This window comes from Coenobita brevimanus, chromosome 50, assembly GCF_032717465.1.
Source record: "Coenobita brevimanus isolate Jiangsu-jjx chromosome 50, ASM3271746v2, whole genome shotgun sequence".
Classification (NCBI taxonomy): Eukaryota; Metazoa; Arthropoda; class Malacostraca; order Decapoda; family Coenobitidae; genus Coenobita; species Coenobita brevimanus.
The window spans coordinates 43,916,328-43,933,324 of NC_137003.1; the positions used below are offsets into that span (position 1 = coordinate 43,916,328).

The 16,997-nt window shown below is 41.4% G+C and overlaps 2 protein-coding genes across 2 annotated transcripts; both read left to right on the forward strand.

The window, feature by feature from the left end:
- The first annotated feature begins 1,737 nt into the window (after window positions 1-1,737).
- On the forward strand, window positions 1,738-5,409 carry LOC145399760 (uncharacterized). The gene is made up of 3 exons (XM_080272309.1): window positions 1,738-1,743; window positions 4,504-4,868; window positions 4,941-5,409. Exons 1-3 carry the CDS (start codon window positions 1,738-1,740, stop codon window positions 5,407-5,409), a joined length of 840 nt encoding a protein of 279 aa, XP_080128435.1.
- Window positions 5,410-6,215: 806 nt separating this feature from the next.
- Window positions 6,216-16,630, forward strand: LOC145399762 (uncharacterized). Its single transcript, XM_080272310.1, has 6 exons — window positions 6,216-6,317; window positions 9,886-10,730; window positions 10,905-11,000; window positions 11,720-11,777; window positions 15,500-16,196; window positions 16,251-16,630. Exons 1-6 carry the CDS (start codon window positions 6,216-6,218, stop codon window positions 16,628-16,630), a joined length of 2,178 nt encoding a protein of 725 aa, XP_080128436.1.
- Window positions 16,631-16,997: the final 367 nt, after the last annotated feature.

The following is a 16,997-nucleotide window of genomic DNA, read 5'->3' on the forward strand; positions in this document are numbered from 1 at the left end:
TCACCACATAATAACTTCAGTGTTTCCATTAACAGTGACTAAGCAGCTCTAAATTGGATTTTTCTCAAAGCTCTCTCCATAAATAAGGATCAGTTGATATATATATCATTTTCCCTCTTATGACTTATGTGTAAATTATTTCTAGTTTTGCCATTGCTGCTTTTTAACTGTATCTCTGATTTTTTATATTCTGGTCTCAGTATTTCCTCTTATATTTATTTGACGGATGTGTAATCGAATACTAATTTGATACCAATAAATTGTCATCATTCTTTTTATGCATATTTGATTATTTCCTGTGTACCTGAGCTGAGTTTATAGTTGTAGCAATTTGTCCTTAATACATATATCATTTGGACATAAACACCTTAGTCAGTGCTTGAAATATTTACAATGTCTATTGTACATGTAGATATGTAAGACAGCTCTGCGCCTAGCGAAAGCATATTTATTTAGTTATTTATTTATCTAGTTATTTATTTATTTATTTATAATGTACCTGAATAAAAACAGTGATACCCATGAAAAACTTGTTACGCTGAAGTTTAGCTGAATTTTCTAGTTGGCTTTCTAGTTTCTTTTATCATAGCCTATAAACTACAATTTGCCATCATGCCGACTGAAGTGAACAATACGCAGACACAGTACACGAAGATTCCAAACATACACTAAGGGCTGTAAGTTACAGTTTAAGATTAGGTTTATTGTTTTCAGGATATTTTATAAGGAAGAGTACTGGCAAAGGGACAAAAACAGGAGTTTGTCGAGGCTGGTAGACTCCTATATGTATCACCTCCAAGTCAAATAAGTGGGGCCTGCAGACGACAGTGGAAGATAGTGAGTTTACTTTATATCTTTACCAGCAATGGTTCCTTCAGAGTTAAGTTTGTCAACACATTTTGGCAGCTGGTAGGTAAAATGAGTCATACTTTCATACGCCATAATTTGCTAGAACACACTTTGGGGTTTCATCCAGCTAACAACATGCTAGTATTCAGTAGAGGGGAAAATTTACCTCTCAAAAGTTAAATAATCTAGGTAACTCAAAAACTATTCAGATGAACAGTGGAACATAAACTTCAGCACTGAGAATTCCATAACAGACAAACAATTATGTGTATAATTTTCAAGTTGACTAAAATGCTCCACTTTACAAGCGGAAAACACACAATTTCTTGAGAAACTACCCAGGCCTGCTGAAATATTATGAATTTTTGTACATTATACAATACCATTTTCTTCTACTTTCTGGGCCGTGACTGTGCCCAAATATATGTTGGTATTTTTATACAAGTAAAAACCACTGGACAGATGCGGAAGCCCGGGAACCTAATTATAAGGTTTCGCTAGTGTCGACGGGAGTAGAGCACCTCTTTCAAAAAATCCTTAGCGAGTAGCTGACGGACAGGCTTGTTCCAGAAGTTCCCACATCTATAAACAGCCTCTACTACAGTCTTGGCTACATCTGAGACGCACTCCTCACACCTACACTAGATTTTTAGAGGTAAATATCTAAATACCGCTCCTAATCTAGCGGTAATCAGAATGAATTAGTTCTCTACGTCCTGAAGGAATTAGTAGAGACTGCTAATAAACCCGAACAGGGGGGAAAAGCCACTTCTCAGATGAAAAACAAATGCTCGAGGAATCAGACGACGACATGAGGTTTCTTACATCTTGAAGGGTTAGCGCAGACTGCCTTTAACCACGTCTTATCCATTTAATTTTACTAGCGTAATGGCAGTAAAACTGGAATACAAAAAGACGTCATTATAGGACATTATATTATGGGGCAATAACCCACTCTTAACTTGCATTCAATCGTCCGGAAGCAATCAGAATAATAAAGATTTCTTGTGTCATGGAAGGGTTGATAATCCTAGGGAAAATAATGGTTTAAGCTGCAAACCGTCTTTAGTATGAAGGCAAAATGTTCGTGTATATTTAGTGTGAATCAGAGGACACGTATAAAGTGTGTGGTTTAGAGGATGGTATCACATCAGCCTATTACATTAAACGCGCACACACACACATACACACACACACACACACACACACACACACACACACACACACACACACACACACTGTACTGTGTTTGAGATACATGAGCTACTGAATATCATAAGTGCCTCAGATTTTGATCCCTTGAATACGAGACGTCCATCATGGGCTGAAAAAAAATTTTATGGAAGATGACAATGTGTGTGTGTGTGTGTGTGTGTGTGTGTGTGTGTGTGTGTGTGTGTGTGTGTGTGTGTGTGTGTGTGTGTGTGTGTGTGTGTGTGTGTGTGTGTGTGTGTGTGTGTGTGTGTGTGTGTGTGTGTGTGTTGTAGCTGCATCATTGTATCTACGTCATTTGCACCAACGGCAAGAAGAAAACATCCCTAAAAGGCAAACCGCACTGCACATATTTAACCTGACTTCATTTACAGCTCAAGACGTGAGATAAAACCTGTGTCTATGCTGTTCATCATCCGTAAAGTTCACTGACAAACATACGCACTGGAGACCATTACATCGACTGCTGAAAACACTGAGCAACACCATGTAAACTAGGCAGCAGCAATTGTGTTTATACGACATCCAACAGGTATTCAGTAACAAAATGCAGTATTGAGAAATATTTGTCTTTGAGAGGACAATTTTGTATATAAATCGTAATATTGCCTGGATTTGAAATACTGATAGACTACAGCTTTCGTTGACCCCATACCTGCGTCGAGCCAAACCGTCAGCCGGGAAAATAAGTAGTCAGTAAAACCATCACTGGTATATCTGTTCATTCGGATCACATCAGTTACTGTCATCTCCATCCCTAGATTCAATTGGATCTACTGTATACATTTAAGTCCAGTTATATGCTTGAATTCTATTAGTTCTCTTCAGGTTACTCAAGATCCAGTAAGACCCTTCACATCTACTCTAGTACTGAAGAGGGACGCCTTCTCGCGGTGGCATTGATATAACCAGTCAGCAAAGGTGTCTGATATGAAAACGCTCCTCAGCTCACTTGCTAATATCCCTAAAGGTGGATAGTGGACTACAGGAAAAGGTCAACTTCAGCCTGCAGCCCATCGATATTACGGCCAGATGAGCCTTGTGATGCAACTACTATTGCTGCTACATCCACACTGGCTCATTTAAACCCATTCTTGTTTAAATACATCAATTTAGACTCACAAAGGTCAACAAGGTCAGGTCACCGATATGCAAACCACGATAGGTTCACACAGCCACTTTGATCATATTCAAGCAGTTCACGGTCAGATAGGTCCATTCAGATCCAGTTAAGTCAGATTAGGTTCATCAGTGCCATTCCAGATCCGTCCAGACATTCCCCATCCATTGCAGACCTGGCAGAACAATTTTGGTGATATTTGGACCATCGGTGTTAATTAATTTCAGTCAGAGGTCATTTAGGTCAATTAAAGTCGGTTGAAGGCCATTTAACAGTACTCATTCCAGAACTAACTGGTTATAACGTCATCATAAAGAACAAAATTTGGTCCTATCCTTGACAGTCAGTGGGCTTCACGTAATGGTAGTCTTGATGGTCAACAGAAATGAACAAGGCCAGGAAGACAAAAGCAATAATGATAGAAATGCTCGATAATTTGGTGTAATTCTTCAGGAGTATCATGTTCTTTCCTTAACCCATTCTCATCTGAGCAAAATTGCCCGTTGTTCTGGTAAATAAAATACCTAAGCGTTAATAGCGACAAGGCTGAACTAGAAAAGTTTTCATTCAACCTTTTGTCAGCCATGATATTATCTCACCCGAAGATAATCACCTTTTCAATACTATAATCTATATACGAGTCCCCAAAATTAGAACTATGGAATTAACAATGTTCATTTACTGATGCCATTACTTGAAGGATCATGGGAAGAAAGATATAAACACACTGTAGAAGCTAACTGGCAACTCCTTCCCCCTTATTATCGACGGTCTCTCACGGTATATAAGGGCTGAGAGGAATCATCTTGACACCATATCATCTTCTGTTTGCTTTGTGGAACGTGCTCCTCTGCAACATGGTAAATATCAGTGAGCTTAACTTAAAAAAAAAAAAGAGACGCTGTGCTATATCATATTTCTGCCATGCTGATAAGAAATTGCGTGGACTAATGGACTGTTATTACGTATATATACTTGCTATTGCAAGTCTTTATACAGTGATATAGTTTCTCTCTCTCTCTCTCTCTCTGTCTGTCTCTCTCTCTGTCTGTCTCTCTCTCTCTCTCTCTCTCTCTCTCTCTCTTCTCTTCTCTTCATCCACGACATCTACATACTCACAATCTGCTTCATTATCCTCTCTTTCACCTCTTCATTTTATCTCCCTTTCTTCCTTCTTTCTCATCTTCTTCCTTTCTTCTCCCTCGCTTAACCCTCACTCTTCCCCGTCCCTTCTCTCTCCTTTCCTCCACTCTTCCTTCCAGTCCTTCCCTCCCTCCTCCTCTCTCTCGTCCATTAACGTTTTTTCCTCTCCATCTCCACAGAAGCTATCAGCCCTCACCATCCTCCTCCTCCTCTTCTTGGCCTCCTCCCTCGCCGAGCCTGAACCCCCTACCTTCGGTCGTGGAGATAACGGAGGCTCTGGAGGAAACGGAGGAGGCTATGGAAGTAACGGCGGAAGAAACGGAGGCAATGGTATAGGCAATGGAGGCAATGGAGGAGGCTATGGAAGCAATGGTGGGGGTAATGGAGGAAATGGTGGAAGATACGGAGTTAATGGTGGCAGTAATGGAGGTAACGGTGGAAGGTATGGTAGTAATGGAGGTGGTAATGGAGGCTTTGGAGGTAATGGTGGAAGGTATGGTAGTAATGGAGGTGGTAATGGAGGCTTTGGAGGTAATGGTGGAAGGTATGGTAGTAATGGCGGCGGAAATGGAGGTAATGGCTTAGGGTATGGAGGCAAAGGTGGAAGGTATGGTAGTAATGCTGGTGGTAGTGGAGGCAATGGGAATGGAAAGAGCACGTCATCATTCACCGTCTTCAACCTTGGAACTTCACAGGGGGGCAATGGTGTCTATGGCAGTTCCAATGGTGGTTATGGCAGTTCTAATGGTGGCTCCAATGGTGGCTACGGCAACTCTAATGGTGGTTCCAATGGCGGCTATGGTAGCTCTAATGGTGGCTTGAACGGAGGCTCCAATGGCCGCTATGGTAGCTCTAATGGCAGCTCTAATGGCCGCTATGGAAGCTCTAATGGCAGCTCCAATGGCCGCTATGGAAGCTCTAATGGCAGCTCCAATGGCCGTTATGGAAGCTCTAATGGCAACTCCAATGGCCGTTATGGTAGCTCTAATGGCAGCTCAAATGGCCGCTATGGAAGCTCTAATGGCAGCTCCAATGGTGGCTATGGAAGCTCTAATGGCGGCTCCAATGGCGGCTATGGAAAGTAATCACCACATAATAACTTCAGTATTTCCATTAACAGTGACTAAGCAGCTCTAAATTGGATTTCTCTCAAAGCTCTCTCCATAAATAAGGATCAGTTGATATGTATATCATTTTCCCTCTTATGACTTATGTGTAAATTATTTCTAGTTTTGCCATTGCTGCTTCTTAACTGCACCTCTGATTTTGTATATTCTGGTCTTATTATTTCCTCTTATATTTATTTGACGGATGTGTAATCGAATACTAATTTTATACCAATAAATTGTCATCATTCTTTTTATGCATTTTTTATTATTTTCTGTGTACCTGAGCTGAGTTTATAGTTGTAGCAATTTGTCCTTAATACACATATCATTTGGACAAAAACACCTTAGTCAGTGCTTGTAATATTTACAATGTCTATTGTACATGTAGATATGTAAGACAGCTCTGGGCCTAGCGAAAGCATATTTATTTAGTTATTTATTTATCTATCTATTTATTTATTTATTTATAATGTACCTGAATAAAAACAGTGATACCCATGAAAAACTTGTTACGCTGAAGTTTAGCTGAATTTTCTAGTTGGCTTTCTAGTTTCTTTTGTCATAGCCTATAAACTACAATTTGCCATCATGCCGACTGAAGTGAAAAATACGCAGACACAGTACACGAAGATTCCAAACATACACTAAGGGCTGTAAGTTACAGTTTAAGATTAGGTTTATTGTTTTCAGGATATTTTATAAGGAAGAGTACTGGCAAAGGGACACAAACAGGAGTTTGTCGAGGCTGGTAGACTCCTATATGTATCACCTCCAAGTCAAATATGTGGGGCCTGCAGACGACAGTGGAAGATAGTGAGTTTACTTATATCTTTACCAGCAATGGTTCCTTCAGAGTTAAGTTTGTCAACAAATTTTGGCAGCTGGTAGGTAAAATGAGTCATACTTTCATACGCCATAATTTGCTAGAACACACTTTGGGGTTTCATCCAGCTAACAACATGCTAGTATTCAGTAGAGGAGAAAATTTACCTCTCAAAAGTTAAATAATCTAGGTAACTCAAAAACTATTCAGATGAACAGTGGAACATAAACTTCAGCACTGAGAATTCCATAACAGACAAACAATTATGTGTATAATTTTCAAGTTGACTAAATGCTCCACTTTACAAGCGGAAAACACACAATTTCTTGAGAAACTACCCATGTCTGCTGAAATATTATGAATTTTTGTACATTATACAATACCATTTTCTTCTACTTTCTGGGCCGTGACTGTGCCCAAATATATGTTGGTATTTTTATGCAAGTAAAAACCACTGGACAGATGCGGAAGCCCGGGAACCTAATTATAAGGTTTCGCTAGTGTCGACGGGAGTAGAGCACCTCTTTCAAAAAATCCTTAGCGAGTAGCTGACGGACAGGCTTGTTCCAGAAGTTCCCACATCTATAAACAGCCTCTACTACAGTCTTCATTACACCTGAGACGCACCCCTCACACCTACACTAGATTTTTAGAGGTAAATATCTAAATACCGCTCCTAATCTAGCGGTAATCAGAATGAATTAGTTCTCTACGTCCTGAAGGAATTAGTAGAGACTGCTAATAAACCCGAACAGGAGGGAAAAGCCACTTCTCAGATGAAAAACAAATGCTCGAGGAATCAGACAACGACATGAGGTTTCTTACATCGTGAAGGGTTAGCGCAGACTGCCTTTAACCACGTCTTATCCATTTAATTTTACTAGCGCAATGGCAGTAAAACTGGAATACAAAAAGACGTCATTATAGGACATTATAGTATTGGGCAATAAACCACTCTTAACTTGCATTCAATCGTCCGGCAGCAATCAGAATAATAAAGATTTCTTGTGTCATGGAAGGATTGATAATCCTAGGGAAAATAATGGTTTAAGCTGCAAACGGTCTTTAGTATGAAGGCAAAATGTTCGTGTATATTTAGTGTGAATCAGAGGAGAAGTATAAAGTGTGTGGTTAGAGGATAGTATCACATCAGCCTATTACATTAAACGCGCACACACACACACACACACACACACACACACACACACACACACACACACACACACACACACACACTGTACTGTGTTTGAGATACATGAGCTACTGAATATCATAAGTGCCTCAGATTTTGATCCATTGAACACGAGACGTCCATCATGGGCTGAAAAAAATTTTTATAGAAGATTACAATGTGTGTGTGTGTGTGTGTGTGTGTGTGTGTGTGTGTGTGTGTGTGTGTGTGTGTGTGTGTGTGTGTGTGTGTGTGTGTGTGTGTGTGTGTGTGTTGTAGCTGCATCATTGTATCTACGTCATTTGCACCAACGGCAAGAAGAAAACATCCCTAAAAGGCAAACCGCACTGCACATATTTAACCTGACTTCATTTACAGCTCAAGACATGAGATAAAACCTGTGTCTATGCTGTTCATCATCCGTAAAGTTCACTGACAAACATACGCACTGGAGACCATTACATCGACTGCTGAAAACACTGAGCAACACCATGTAAACTAGACAGCAGCAATTGTGTTTATACGACATCCTACAGGTATTCAGTAACAAAATGCAGTATTGAGAAATATTTGTCTTTGAGAGGACAATTTTGTATATAAATCGTAATACTGCCTGGATTTGAAATACTGATAGACTACAGCTTTCGTTGACCCCATACCTGCGTCGAGCCAAACCGTCAGCCAGGAAAATAAGTAGTCAGTAAAACCATCACTGGTATATCTGTTCATTCGGATCACATGAGTTACTGTCGGCTCCATCCCTAGATTCAATTGGATCTACTGTATACATTCAAGTCCAGTTATATCCTTGAATTCTATTAGTTCTCTTCAGGTTACTCAAGATCCAGTAAGACCCTTCACATGTACTCTAGTGCTGAAGAGGGACGCCTTCTCGCGGTGGCATTAATATAACCAGTCAGCAAAGGTGTCTGATATGCAAACGCTCCTCAGCTCACTTGCTAATATCCCTAAAGGTGGATAGTGGACTACAGGAAAAGGTCAACTTCAGCCTGCAGCCCATCGATATTACGGCCAGATGAGCCTTGTGATACAACTACTATTGCTGCTACATCCACACTGGCTCATTTAAACCCATTCTTGTTTAAATACATCAATTTAGACTCACAAAGGTCAACAAGGTCAGGTCACCGATATGCAAACCACGGAAGGATCACACAGCCACTTTGTTCATATTCAAGCAGTTCACGGTCTGATAGGTCCATTCAGATCCAGTTAAGTCAGATTAGGTTCATCAGTGCCATTCCAGATCCGTCCAGACATTCCCCATCCATTGCAGACCAGCCAGAACAATTTTGGTGATATTTGGACCATCGGTGTTAATTAACTTCAGTCAGAGGTCATTTAGGTCAATTAAAGTCGGTTGAAGGCCATTTAACAGTACCCATTCCAGAACTAACTGGTTATAACGCCATCATGAAGAACAAAATTTGGTCGTATCCTTGACAGTCAGTGGGCTTCACGTAATGGTAGTCTTGATGGTCAACAGAAATGAACAAGGCCAGGAAGACAAAAGCAGTAATGACAGAATTGCTCGATAATTTGGTGTAATTCTTCAGGAGTATCATGTTCTTTCCTTAACCCATTCTCATCTGAGCAAAATTGCCCGTTGTTCTGGTAAATAAAATACCTAAGCGTTAATAGCGACAAGGCTGAGCTAGACAAGTTTTCAGTCAACCTTTTGTCAGCCATGATATTACCTCACCCGAAGATAATCACCTTTTTCAATACTATAATTTATATACGAGTCCCCAAAATTAGAACTATGGAATTAACAATATTCATTTACTGATGCCATTACTTGAAGGATCATGTGAAGAAAGATATAAACACACTGTAGAAGCTAACTGGCAACTCCTGCTCCCTTATTATCGACGGTCTCTCACGGTATATAAGAGCCGAGAGGAATCATCTTGACATCATATCATCTTCTGTTTGCTTTGTGGAACGTGCTCCTCTGCAACATGGTAAATATCAGTGAGCTTAACTTATAAAAAAAAAAAAGAGACGCTGTGCTATACCATATTTGTGCCTTGCTGATAAGAAATTGCGTAGACTAATGGACTGTTATTACGTATATATACTTGCTATTGCAAGTCTTTATACAGTGATATAGTTTCTCTCTCTCTCTCTCTCTCTCTCTCTCTCTCTCTCTCTCTCTCTCTCTCTCTCTCTCTCTCTCTCTCTTTCTCTCTCTCTCTCTCTCTTCTCTTCATCCACGACATCAACATACTCACAATCTGCTTCGTTATCCTCTCTTTCACCTCTTCGTTTTATCTCCCTTTCTTCCTTCTTTCTCAGCTTCTTCCTTTCTTCTCCCTCGCTTAACTCTCACTCTTTCCCATCCCTTCTCTCTCCTTTCCTCCACTCTTCCTTCCAGTCCCTCCCTCCCTCCTCCTCTCTCTCATCCATTAACGTTTTTTCCTCTCCATCTCCACAGAAGCTTTCAGCCCTCACCCTCCTCCTCCTCCTCTTCTTGGCCTCCTCCCTCGCCGAGCCTGAACCCCCTACCTTCGGTCGTGGAGGTAACGGAGGCTCTGGAGGAAACGGAGAAGGCTATGGAAGTAACGGTGGAAGAAACGGAGGCAATGGTATAGGCAATGGAGGCAATGGAGGAGGCTATGGAAGCAATGGCGGGGGTAACGGAGGCAGTGGTGGAAGATACGGAGTTAATGGTGGCAGTAATGGAGGTAACGGTGGAAGGTATGGTAGTAATGGAGGTGGTAATGGAGGCTTTGGAGGTAATGGTGGAAGATATGGTAGTAATGGCGGCGGAAATGGAGGTAATGGCGGAGGGTATGGAGGCAATGGTGGAAGGTATGGTAGTAATGGTGGTGGTAATGGAGGCAATGGGAATGGAAAGAGCACGTCATCATTCATCGTCTTCAACCTTGGAACTTCACAGGGGGGCAATGGTGGCTATGGCAGTTCCAATGGTGGTTATGGCAGTTCTAATGGTGGCTCCAACGGTGGCTACGGCAACTCTAATGGTGGTTCCAATGGCGGCTATGGTAGTTCTAATGGTGGTTCTAGTGGCGGCTATGGTAGTTCTAATGGTGGTTCCAATGGTGGTTATGGCAGCTCTAATGGTGGTTCCAATGGCGGCTATGGTAGTTCTAATGGTGGTTCCAATGGTGGTTATGGTAGCTCTAACGGCGGTCTTAATGGTGGCTTCGGTGGTTTCATCGGAGGTTCCAATGGCCGCTATGGTAGCTCTAATGGTGGCTTGAACGGAGGCTCCAATGGCCGCTATGGAAGCTCTAATGGCAGCTCCAATGGCCGCTATGGAAGCTCTAATGACAGCTCCAATGGCCGCTATGGAAGCTCTAATGGCAGCTCCAATGGCCGCTATGGAAGCTATAATGACAGCTCCAATGGCCGCTATGGAAGCTCTAATGGCAGCTCAAATGGCCCCTATGGAAGCTCTAATGGCAGCTCCAATGGCCGTTATGGTAGCTCTAATGGCAGCTCAAATGGCCCCTATGGAAGCTCTAATGGCAGCTCCAATGGTGGCTACGGAAGCTCTAATGGCGGCTCCAATGGCGGCTATGGAAAGTAATCACCACATAATAACTTCAGTATTTCCATTAACAGTGACTAAGCAGCTCTAAATTGGATTTTTCTCAAAGCTCTCTCCATAAATAAGGATCAGTTGATATATATATCATTTTCCCCTCTTATGACTTATGTGTAAATTATTTCTAGTTTTGCCTTTGCTGCTTCTTAACTGCACCTCTGATTTTTTATATTCTGGTCTCAGTATTTCCTCTTATATTTATTTGACGGATGTGTAATCGAATACTAATTTTATACCAATAAATTGTCATCATTCTTTTTATGCATTTTTTATTATTTCCTGTGTACCTGAGCTGAGTTTAAAGTTGTAGCAATTTGTCCTTAATACACATATCATTTGGACAAAAACACCTTAGTCAGTGCTTGTAATATTTACAATGTCTATTGTACATGTAGATATGTAAGACAGCTCTGGGCCTAGCGAAAGCATATTTATTTAGTTATTTATTTGTCTATTTATTTATTTATTTATTTATAATGTACCTGAATAAAAACAGTGATACCCATGAAAAACTTGTTACGCTGAAGTTTAGCTGAATTTTCTAGTTGGCTTTCTAGTTTCTTTTGTCATAGCCTATAAACTACAATTTGCCATCATGCCGACTGAAGTGAACAATACGCAGACACAGTACACGAAGATTCCAAACATACACTAAGGGCTGTAAGTTACAGTTTAAGATTAGGTTTATTGTTTTCAGGATATTTTATAAGGAAGAGTACTGGCAAAGGGACACAAACAGGAGTTTGTCGAGGCTGGTAGACTCCTATATGTATCACCTCCAAGTCAAATATGTGGGGCCTGCAGACGACAGTGGAAGATAGTGAGTTTACTTATATCTTTACCAGCAATGGTTCCTTCAGAGTTAAGTTTGTCAACAAATTTTGGCAGCTGGTAGGTAAAATGAGTCATACTTTCATACGCCATACTTTGTTAGAACACACTTTCGGGTTTCATCCAGCTAACAACATGCTAGTATTCAGTAGAGGGGAAAATTTACCTCTCAAAAGTTAAATAATCTAGGTAACTCAAAAACTATTCAGATGAACAGTGGAACATAAACTTCAGCACTGATAATTCCATAACAGACAAACAATTATGTGTATAATTTTCAAGTTGACTAAAATGCTCCACTTTACAAGCGGAAAACACACAATTTCTTGAGAAACTACCCAGGTCTGCTGAAATATTATGAATTTTTGTACATTATACAATACCATTTTCTTCTACTTTCTGGGCCGTGACTGTGCCCAAATATATGTTGGTATTTTTATACAAGTAAAAACCACTGGACAGATGCGGAAGCCCGGGAACCTAATTATAAGGTTTCGCTAGTGTCGACGGGAGTAGAGCACCTCTTTCAAAAAATCCTTAGCGAGTAGCTGACGGACAGGCTTGTTCCAGAAGTTTCCACATCTATAAACAGCCTCTACTACAGTCTTGGCTACATCTGAGACGCACCCCTCACACCTACACTAGATTTTTAGAGGTAAATATCTAAATACCGCTCCTAATCTAGCGGTAATCAGAATGAATTAGTTCTCTACGTCCTGAAGGAATTAGTAGAAACTGCTAATAAACCCGAACAGGAGGGAAAAGCCACTTCTCAGATGAAAAACAAATGCTCGAGGAATCAGACGACGACATGAGGTTTCTTACATCGTGAAGGGTTAGCGCAGACTGCCTTTAACCACGTCTTATCCACTTAATTTTACTAGCGTAATGGCAGTAAAACTGGAATACAAAAAGACGTCATTATAGGACATTATAGTGTGGGGCAATAACCCACTCTTAACTTGCATTCAATCGTCCGGCAGCAATCAAATAATAAAGATTTCTTGTGTCATGGAAGGGTTGATAATCCTAGGGAAAATAATGGTTTAAGCTGCAAACGGTTTTTAGTATGAAGGCAAAATGTTCGTGTATATTTAGTGTGAATCAGAGAAGACGTATAAAGTGTGTGGTTTAGAGGATGGTATCACATCAGCCTATTACATTAAACGCGCACACACACACATAAACACACACACACACACACACACACACACACACACACACACACACACACACACACACACACACACACACACACACACACACACACACACACACACACACACACACACTGTACTGTGTTTGAGATACATGAGCTACTGAATATCATAAGTGCCTCAGATTTTGATCCCTTGAATACGAGACGTCCATCATGGGCTGAAAAATTTTTTTATGGAAGATGACAATGTGTGTGTGTGTGAGTGTGTGTGTGTGTGTGTGTGTGTGTGTGTGTGTGTGTGTGTGTGTGTGTGTGTGTGTGTGTGTGTGTGTGTGTTGTAGCTGCATCATTGTATCTACGTCATTTGCACCAACGGCAAGAAGAAAACATCCCTAAAAGGCAAACCACACTGCACATATTTAACCTGACTTCATTTACAGCTCAAGACATGAGATAAAACCTGTGTCTATGCTGTTCATCATCCGTAAAGTTCACTGACAAACACACGCACTGGAGACCATTACATCGACTGCTGAAAACACTGAGCAACACCATGTAAACTAGACAGCAGCAATTGTGTTTATACGACATCCTACAGGTATTCAGTAACAAAATGCAGTATTGAGAAATATTTGTCTTTGAGAGGACAATTTTGTATATAAATCGTAATACTGCCTGGATTTGAAATACTGATAGACTACAGCTTTCGTTGACCCCATACCTGCGTCGAGCCAAACCGTCAGCCGTGAAAATAAGTAGTCAGTAAAACCATCACTGGTATATCTGTTCATTCGGATCACATCAGTTACTGTCGGCTCCATCCCTAGATTCAACTGGGTCTACTGTATACATTCAAGTCCGGTTATATCCTTGAACTCTATTAGTTCTCTTCAGGTTACTCAAGATCCAGTAAGACCCTTCACATCTACTCTAGTACTGAAGAGGGACGCCTTCTCGCGGTGGCATTGATACAACCAGTCAGCAAAGGTGTCTGATATGCAAACGCTCCTCAGCTCACTTGCTAATATCCCTAAAGGTGGATAGTGGACTACAGGAAAAGGTCAACTTCAGCCTGCAGCCCATCGATATTACGGCCAGATGAGCCTTGTGATGCAACTACTATTGCTGCTACATCCACACTGGCTCATTTAAACTCATTCTTGTTTAAATACATCAATTTAGACTCACAAAGGTCAACAAGGTCAGGTCACCGATATGGAAACCACGGAAGGATCACACAGCCACTTTGTTCATATTCAAGCAGTTCACGGTCTGACAGGTCCATTCAGATCCAGTTAAGTCAGATTAGGTTCATCAGTGCCATTCCAGATCCGTCCAGACATTCCCCATCCATTGCAGACCTGGCAGAACAATTTTGGTGATATTTGGACCATCGGTGTTAATTAACTTCAGTCAGAGGTCGTTTAGGTCAATTAAAGTCGGTTGAAGGCCATTTAACAGTACCCATTCCAGAACTAACTGGTTATAACGCCATCATGAAGAACAAAATTTGGTCCTATCCTTGACAGTCAGTGGGCTTCACGTAATGGTAGTCTTGATGGTCAACAGAAATGAACAAGGCCAGGAAGACAAAAGCAATAATGACAGAAATGCTCGATAATTTGGTGTAATTCTTCAGTAGTATCATGTTCTTTCCTTAACCCATTCTCATCTGAGCAAAATTGCCCGTTGTTCTGGTAAATAAAATACCTAAGCGTTAATAGCGACAAGGCTGAGCTAGACAAGTTTTCATTCAACCTTTTGTCAGCCATGATATTACCTCACCCGAAGATAATCACCTTTTTCAATACTATAATTTATATACGAGTCCCCAAAATTAGAACTATGGAATGAACAATATTCATTACTGATGCCATTACCTGAAGGATCATGGGAAGAAAGATATAAACACACTGTAGAAGCTAACTGGCAACTGCTTCCCCCTTATTATCGACGGTCTCTCACGGTATATAAGGGCCGAGAGGAATCATCTTGACATCATATCATCTTCTGTTTGCTTTGTGGAACGTGCTCCTCTGCAACATGGTAAATATCAGTGAGCTTAACTTATAAAAAAAAAAGAGACGCTGTGCTATATCATATTTGTGCCTTGCTGATAAGAAATTGCGTGGACTAATGGACTGTTATTACGTATATATACTTGCTATTGCAAGTCTTTATACAGTGATATAGTTTCTCTCTCTCTCTCTCTCTCTCTCTCTCTCTCTCTCTCTCTCTCTCTCTCTCTCTCTCTTCTCTTCATCCACGACATCTACATACTTACAATCTGCTTCATTATCCTCTCTTTCACCTCTTCGTTTTATCTCCCTTTCTTCCTTCTTTCTCAGCTTCTTCCTTTCTTCTCCCTCGCTTAACTCTCACTCTTTCCCATCCCTTCTCTCTCCTTTCCTCCACTCTTCCTTCCAGTCCTTCCCTCCCTCCTCCTCTCTCTCATCCATTAACGTTTTTTCCTCTCCATCTCCACAGAAGCTTTCAGCCCTCACCCTCCTCCTCCTCCTCTTCTTGGCCTCCTCCCTCGCCGAGCCTGAACCCCCTACCTTCGGTCGTGGAGGTAACGGAGGCTCTGGAGGAAACGGAGGAGGCTATGGAAGTAACGGCGGAAAAAACGGAGGCAATGGTATAGGCAATGGAGGCAATGGAGGAGGCTATGGAAGCAATGGTGGGGGTAACGGAGGCAATGGTGGAAGATACGGAGTTAATGGTGGCAGTAATGGACGTAACGGTGGAAGGTATGGTAGTAATGGAGGTGGTAATGGAGGGTATGGAGGCAATGGTGGAAGGTATGGTAGTAATGGCGGCGGAAATGGAGGTAATGGCGGAGGGTATGGAAGTAATGGTGGAAGGTATGGTAGTAATGGTGGTGGTAATGGAGGCAATGGCGGGGGAAAGAGCACGTCATCATTCACCGTCTTCAAACTTGGAACTTCACAGGGGGGCAATGGTGGCTATGGCAGTTCCAATGGTGGTTATGGCAGTTCTAATGGTGGCTCCAACGGTGGCTACGGGAACTCTAATGGTGGTTCCAATGGCGGCTATGGTAGTTCTAATGGTGGTTCCAATGGCGGCTATGGTAGTTCTAATGGTGGTTCCAATGGTGGTTATGGTAGCTCTAATGGTGGTTCCAATGGCGGCTATGGTAGTTCTAATGGTGGTTCCAATGGTGGTTACGGTAGCTTTAACGGCGGTCTTAATGGCGGCTTCGGTGGTTTCAACGGAGGTTCCAATGGCCGCTATGGTAGCTCTAATGGTGGCTTGAACGGAGGCTCCAATGGCCGCTATGGTAGCTCTAATGGTGGCTTGAACGGAGGCTCCAATGGCCGCTATGGTAGCTCTAATGGCAGCTCCAATGGCCGCTATGGTAGCTCTAATGGCAGCTCCAATGGCCGCTATGGAAGCTCTAATGGCAGCTCCAATGGCCGCTATGGAAGCTCTAATGGCAGCTCCAATGGCCGTTATGGAAGCTCTAATGGCAGCTCCAATGGCCGCTATGGAAGCTCTAATGGCAGCTCAAATGGCCGCTATGGAAACTCTAATGGCAGCTCCAATGGTGGCTACGGAAGCTCTAATGGCGGCTCCAATGGCGGCTATGGAAAGTAATCACCACATAATAACTTCAGTATTTCCATTAACAGTGACTAAGCAGCTCTAAATTGGATTTTTCTCAAAGCTCTCTCCATAAATAAGGATCAGTTGATATATATATCATTTTCCCCTCTTATGTCTTATGTGTAAATTATTTCTAGTTTCGCCATTGCTGCTTCTTAACTGCACCTCTGATTTTTTATAATCTGGTCTCAGTATTTCCTCTTATATTTATTTGACGGATGTGTAATCGAATACTAATTTGATACCAATAAATTGTCATCATTCTTTTTATGCTTTTTTTATTATTTCCTGTGTACCTGAGCTGAGTTTATAGTTGTAGCAATTTGTCCTTAATATATATATCATTTGGACATAAACA

Excerpts from the sequence above, each read along its gene's own strand:
- LOC145399762 (XM_080272310.1), top strand. The coding sequence starts at position 6,216 with ATGTGGGGCCTGCAGACGACAGTGGAAGATAGTGAGTTTACTTATATC. Across the intron at positions 10,731-10,904 it reads GGCAGCTCCAATGGCCGCTA|TAATGGCAGCTCAAATGGCC; the intron begins TGGAAGCTCTAA and ends TTATGGTAGCTC. Across the intron at positions 11,001-11,719 it reads TCCAATGGCGGCTATGGAAA|GATATTTTATAAGGAAGAGT; the intron begins GTAATCACCACA and ends TATTGTTTTCAG.
- LOC145399760 (XM_080272309.1), top strand. Across the intron at positions 4,869-4,940 it reads TTTGGAGGTAATGGTGGAAG|TAATGCTGGTGGTAGTGGAG; the intron begins GTATGGTAGTAA and ends AAGGTATGGTAG.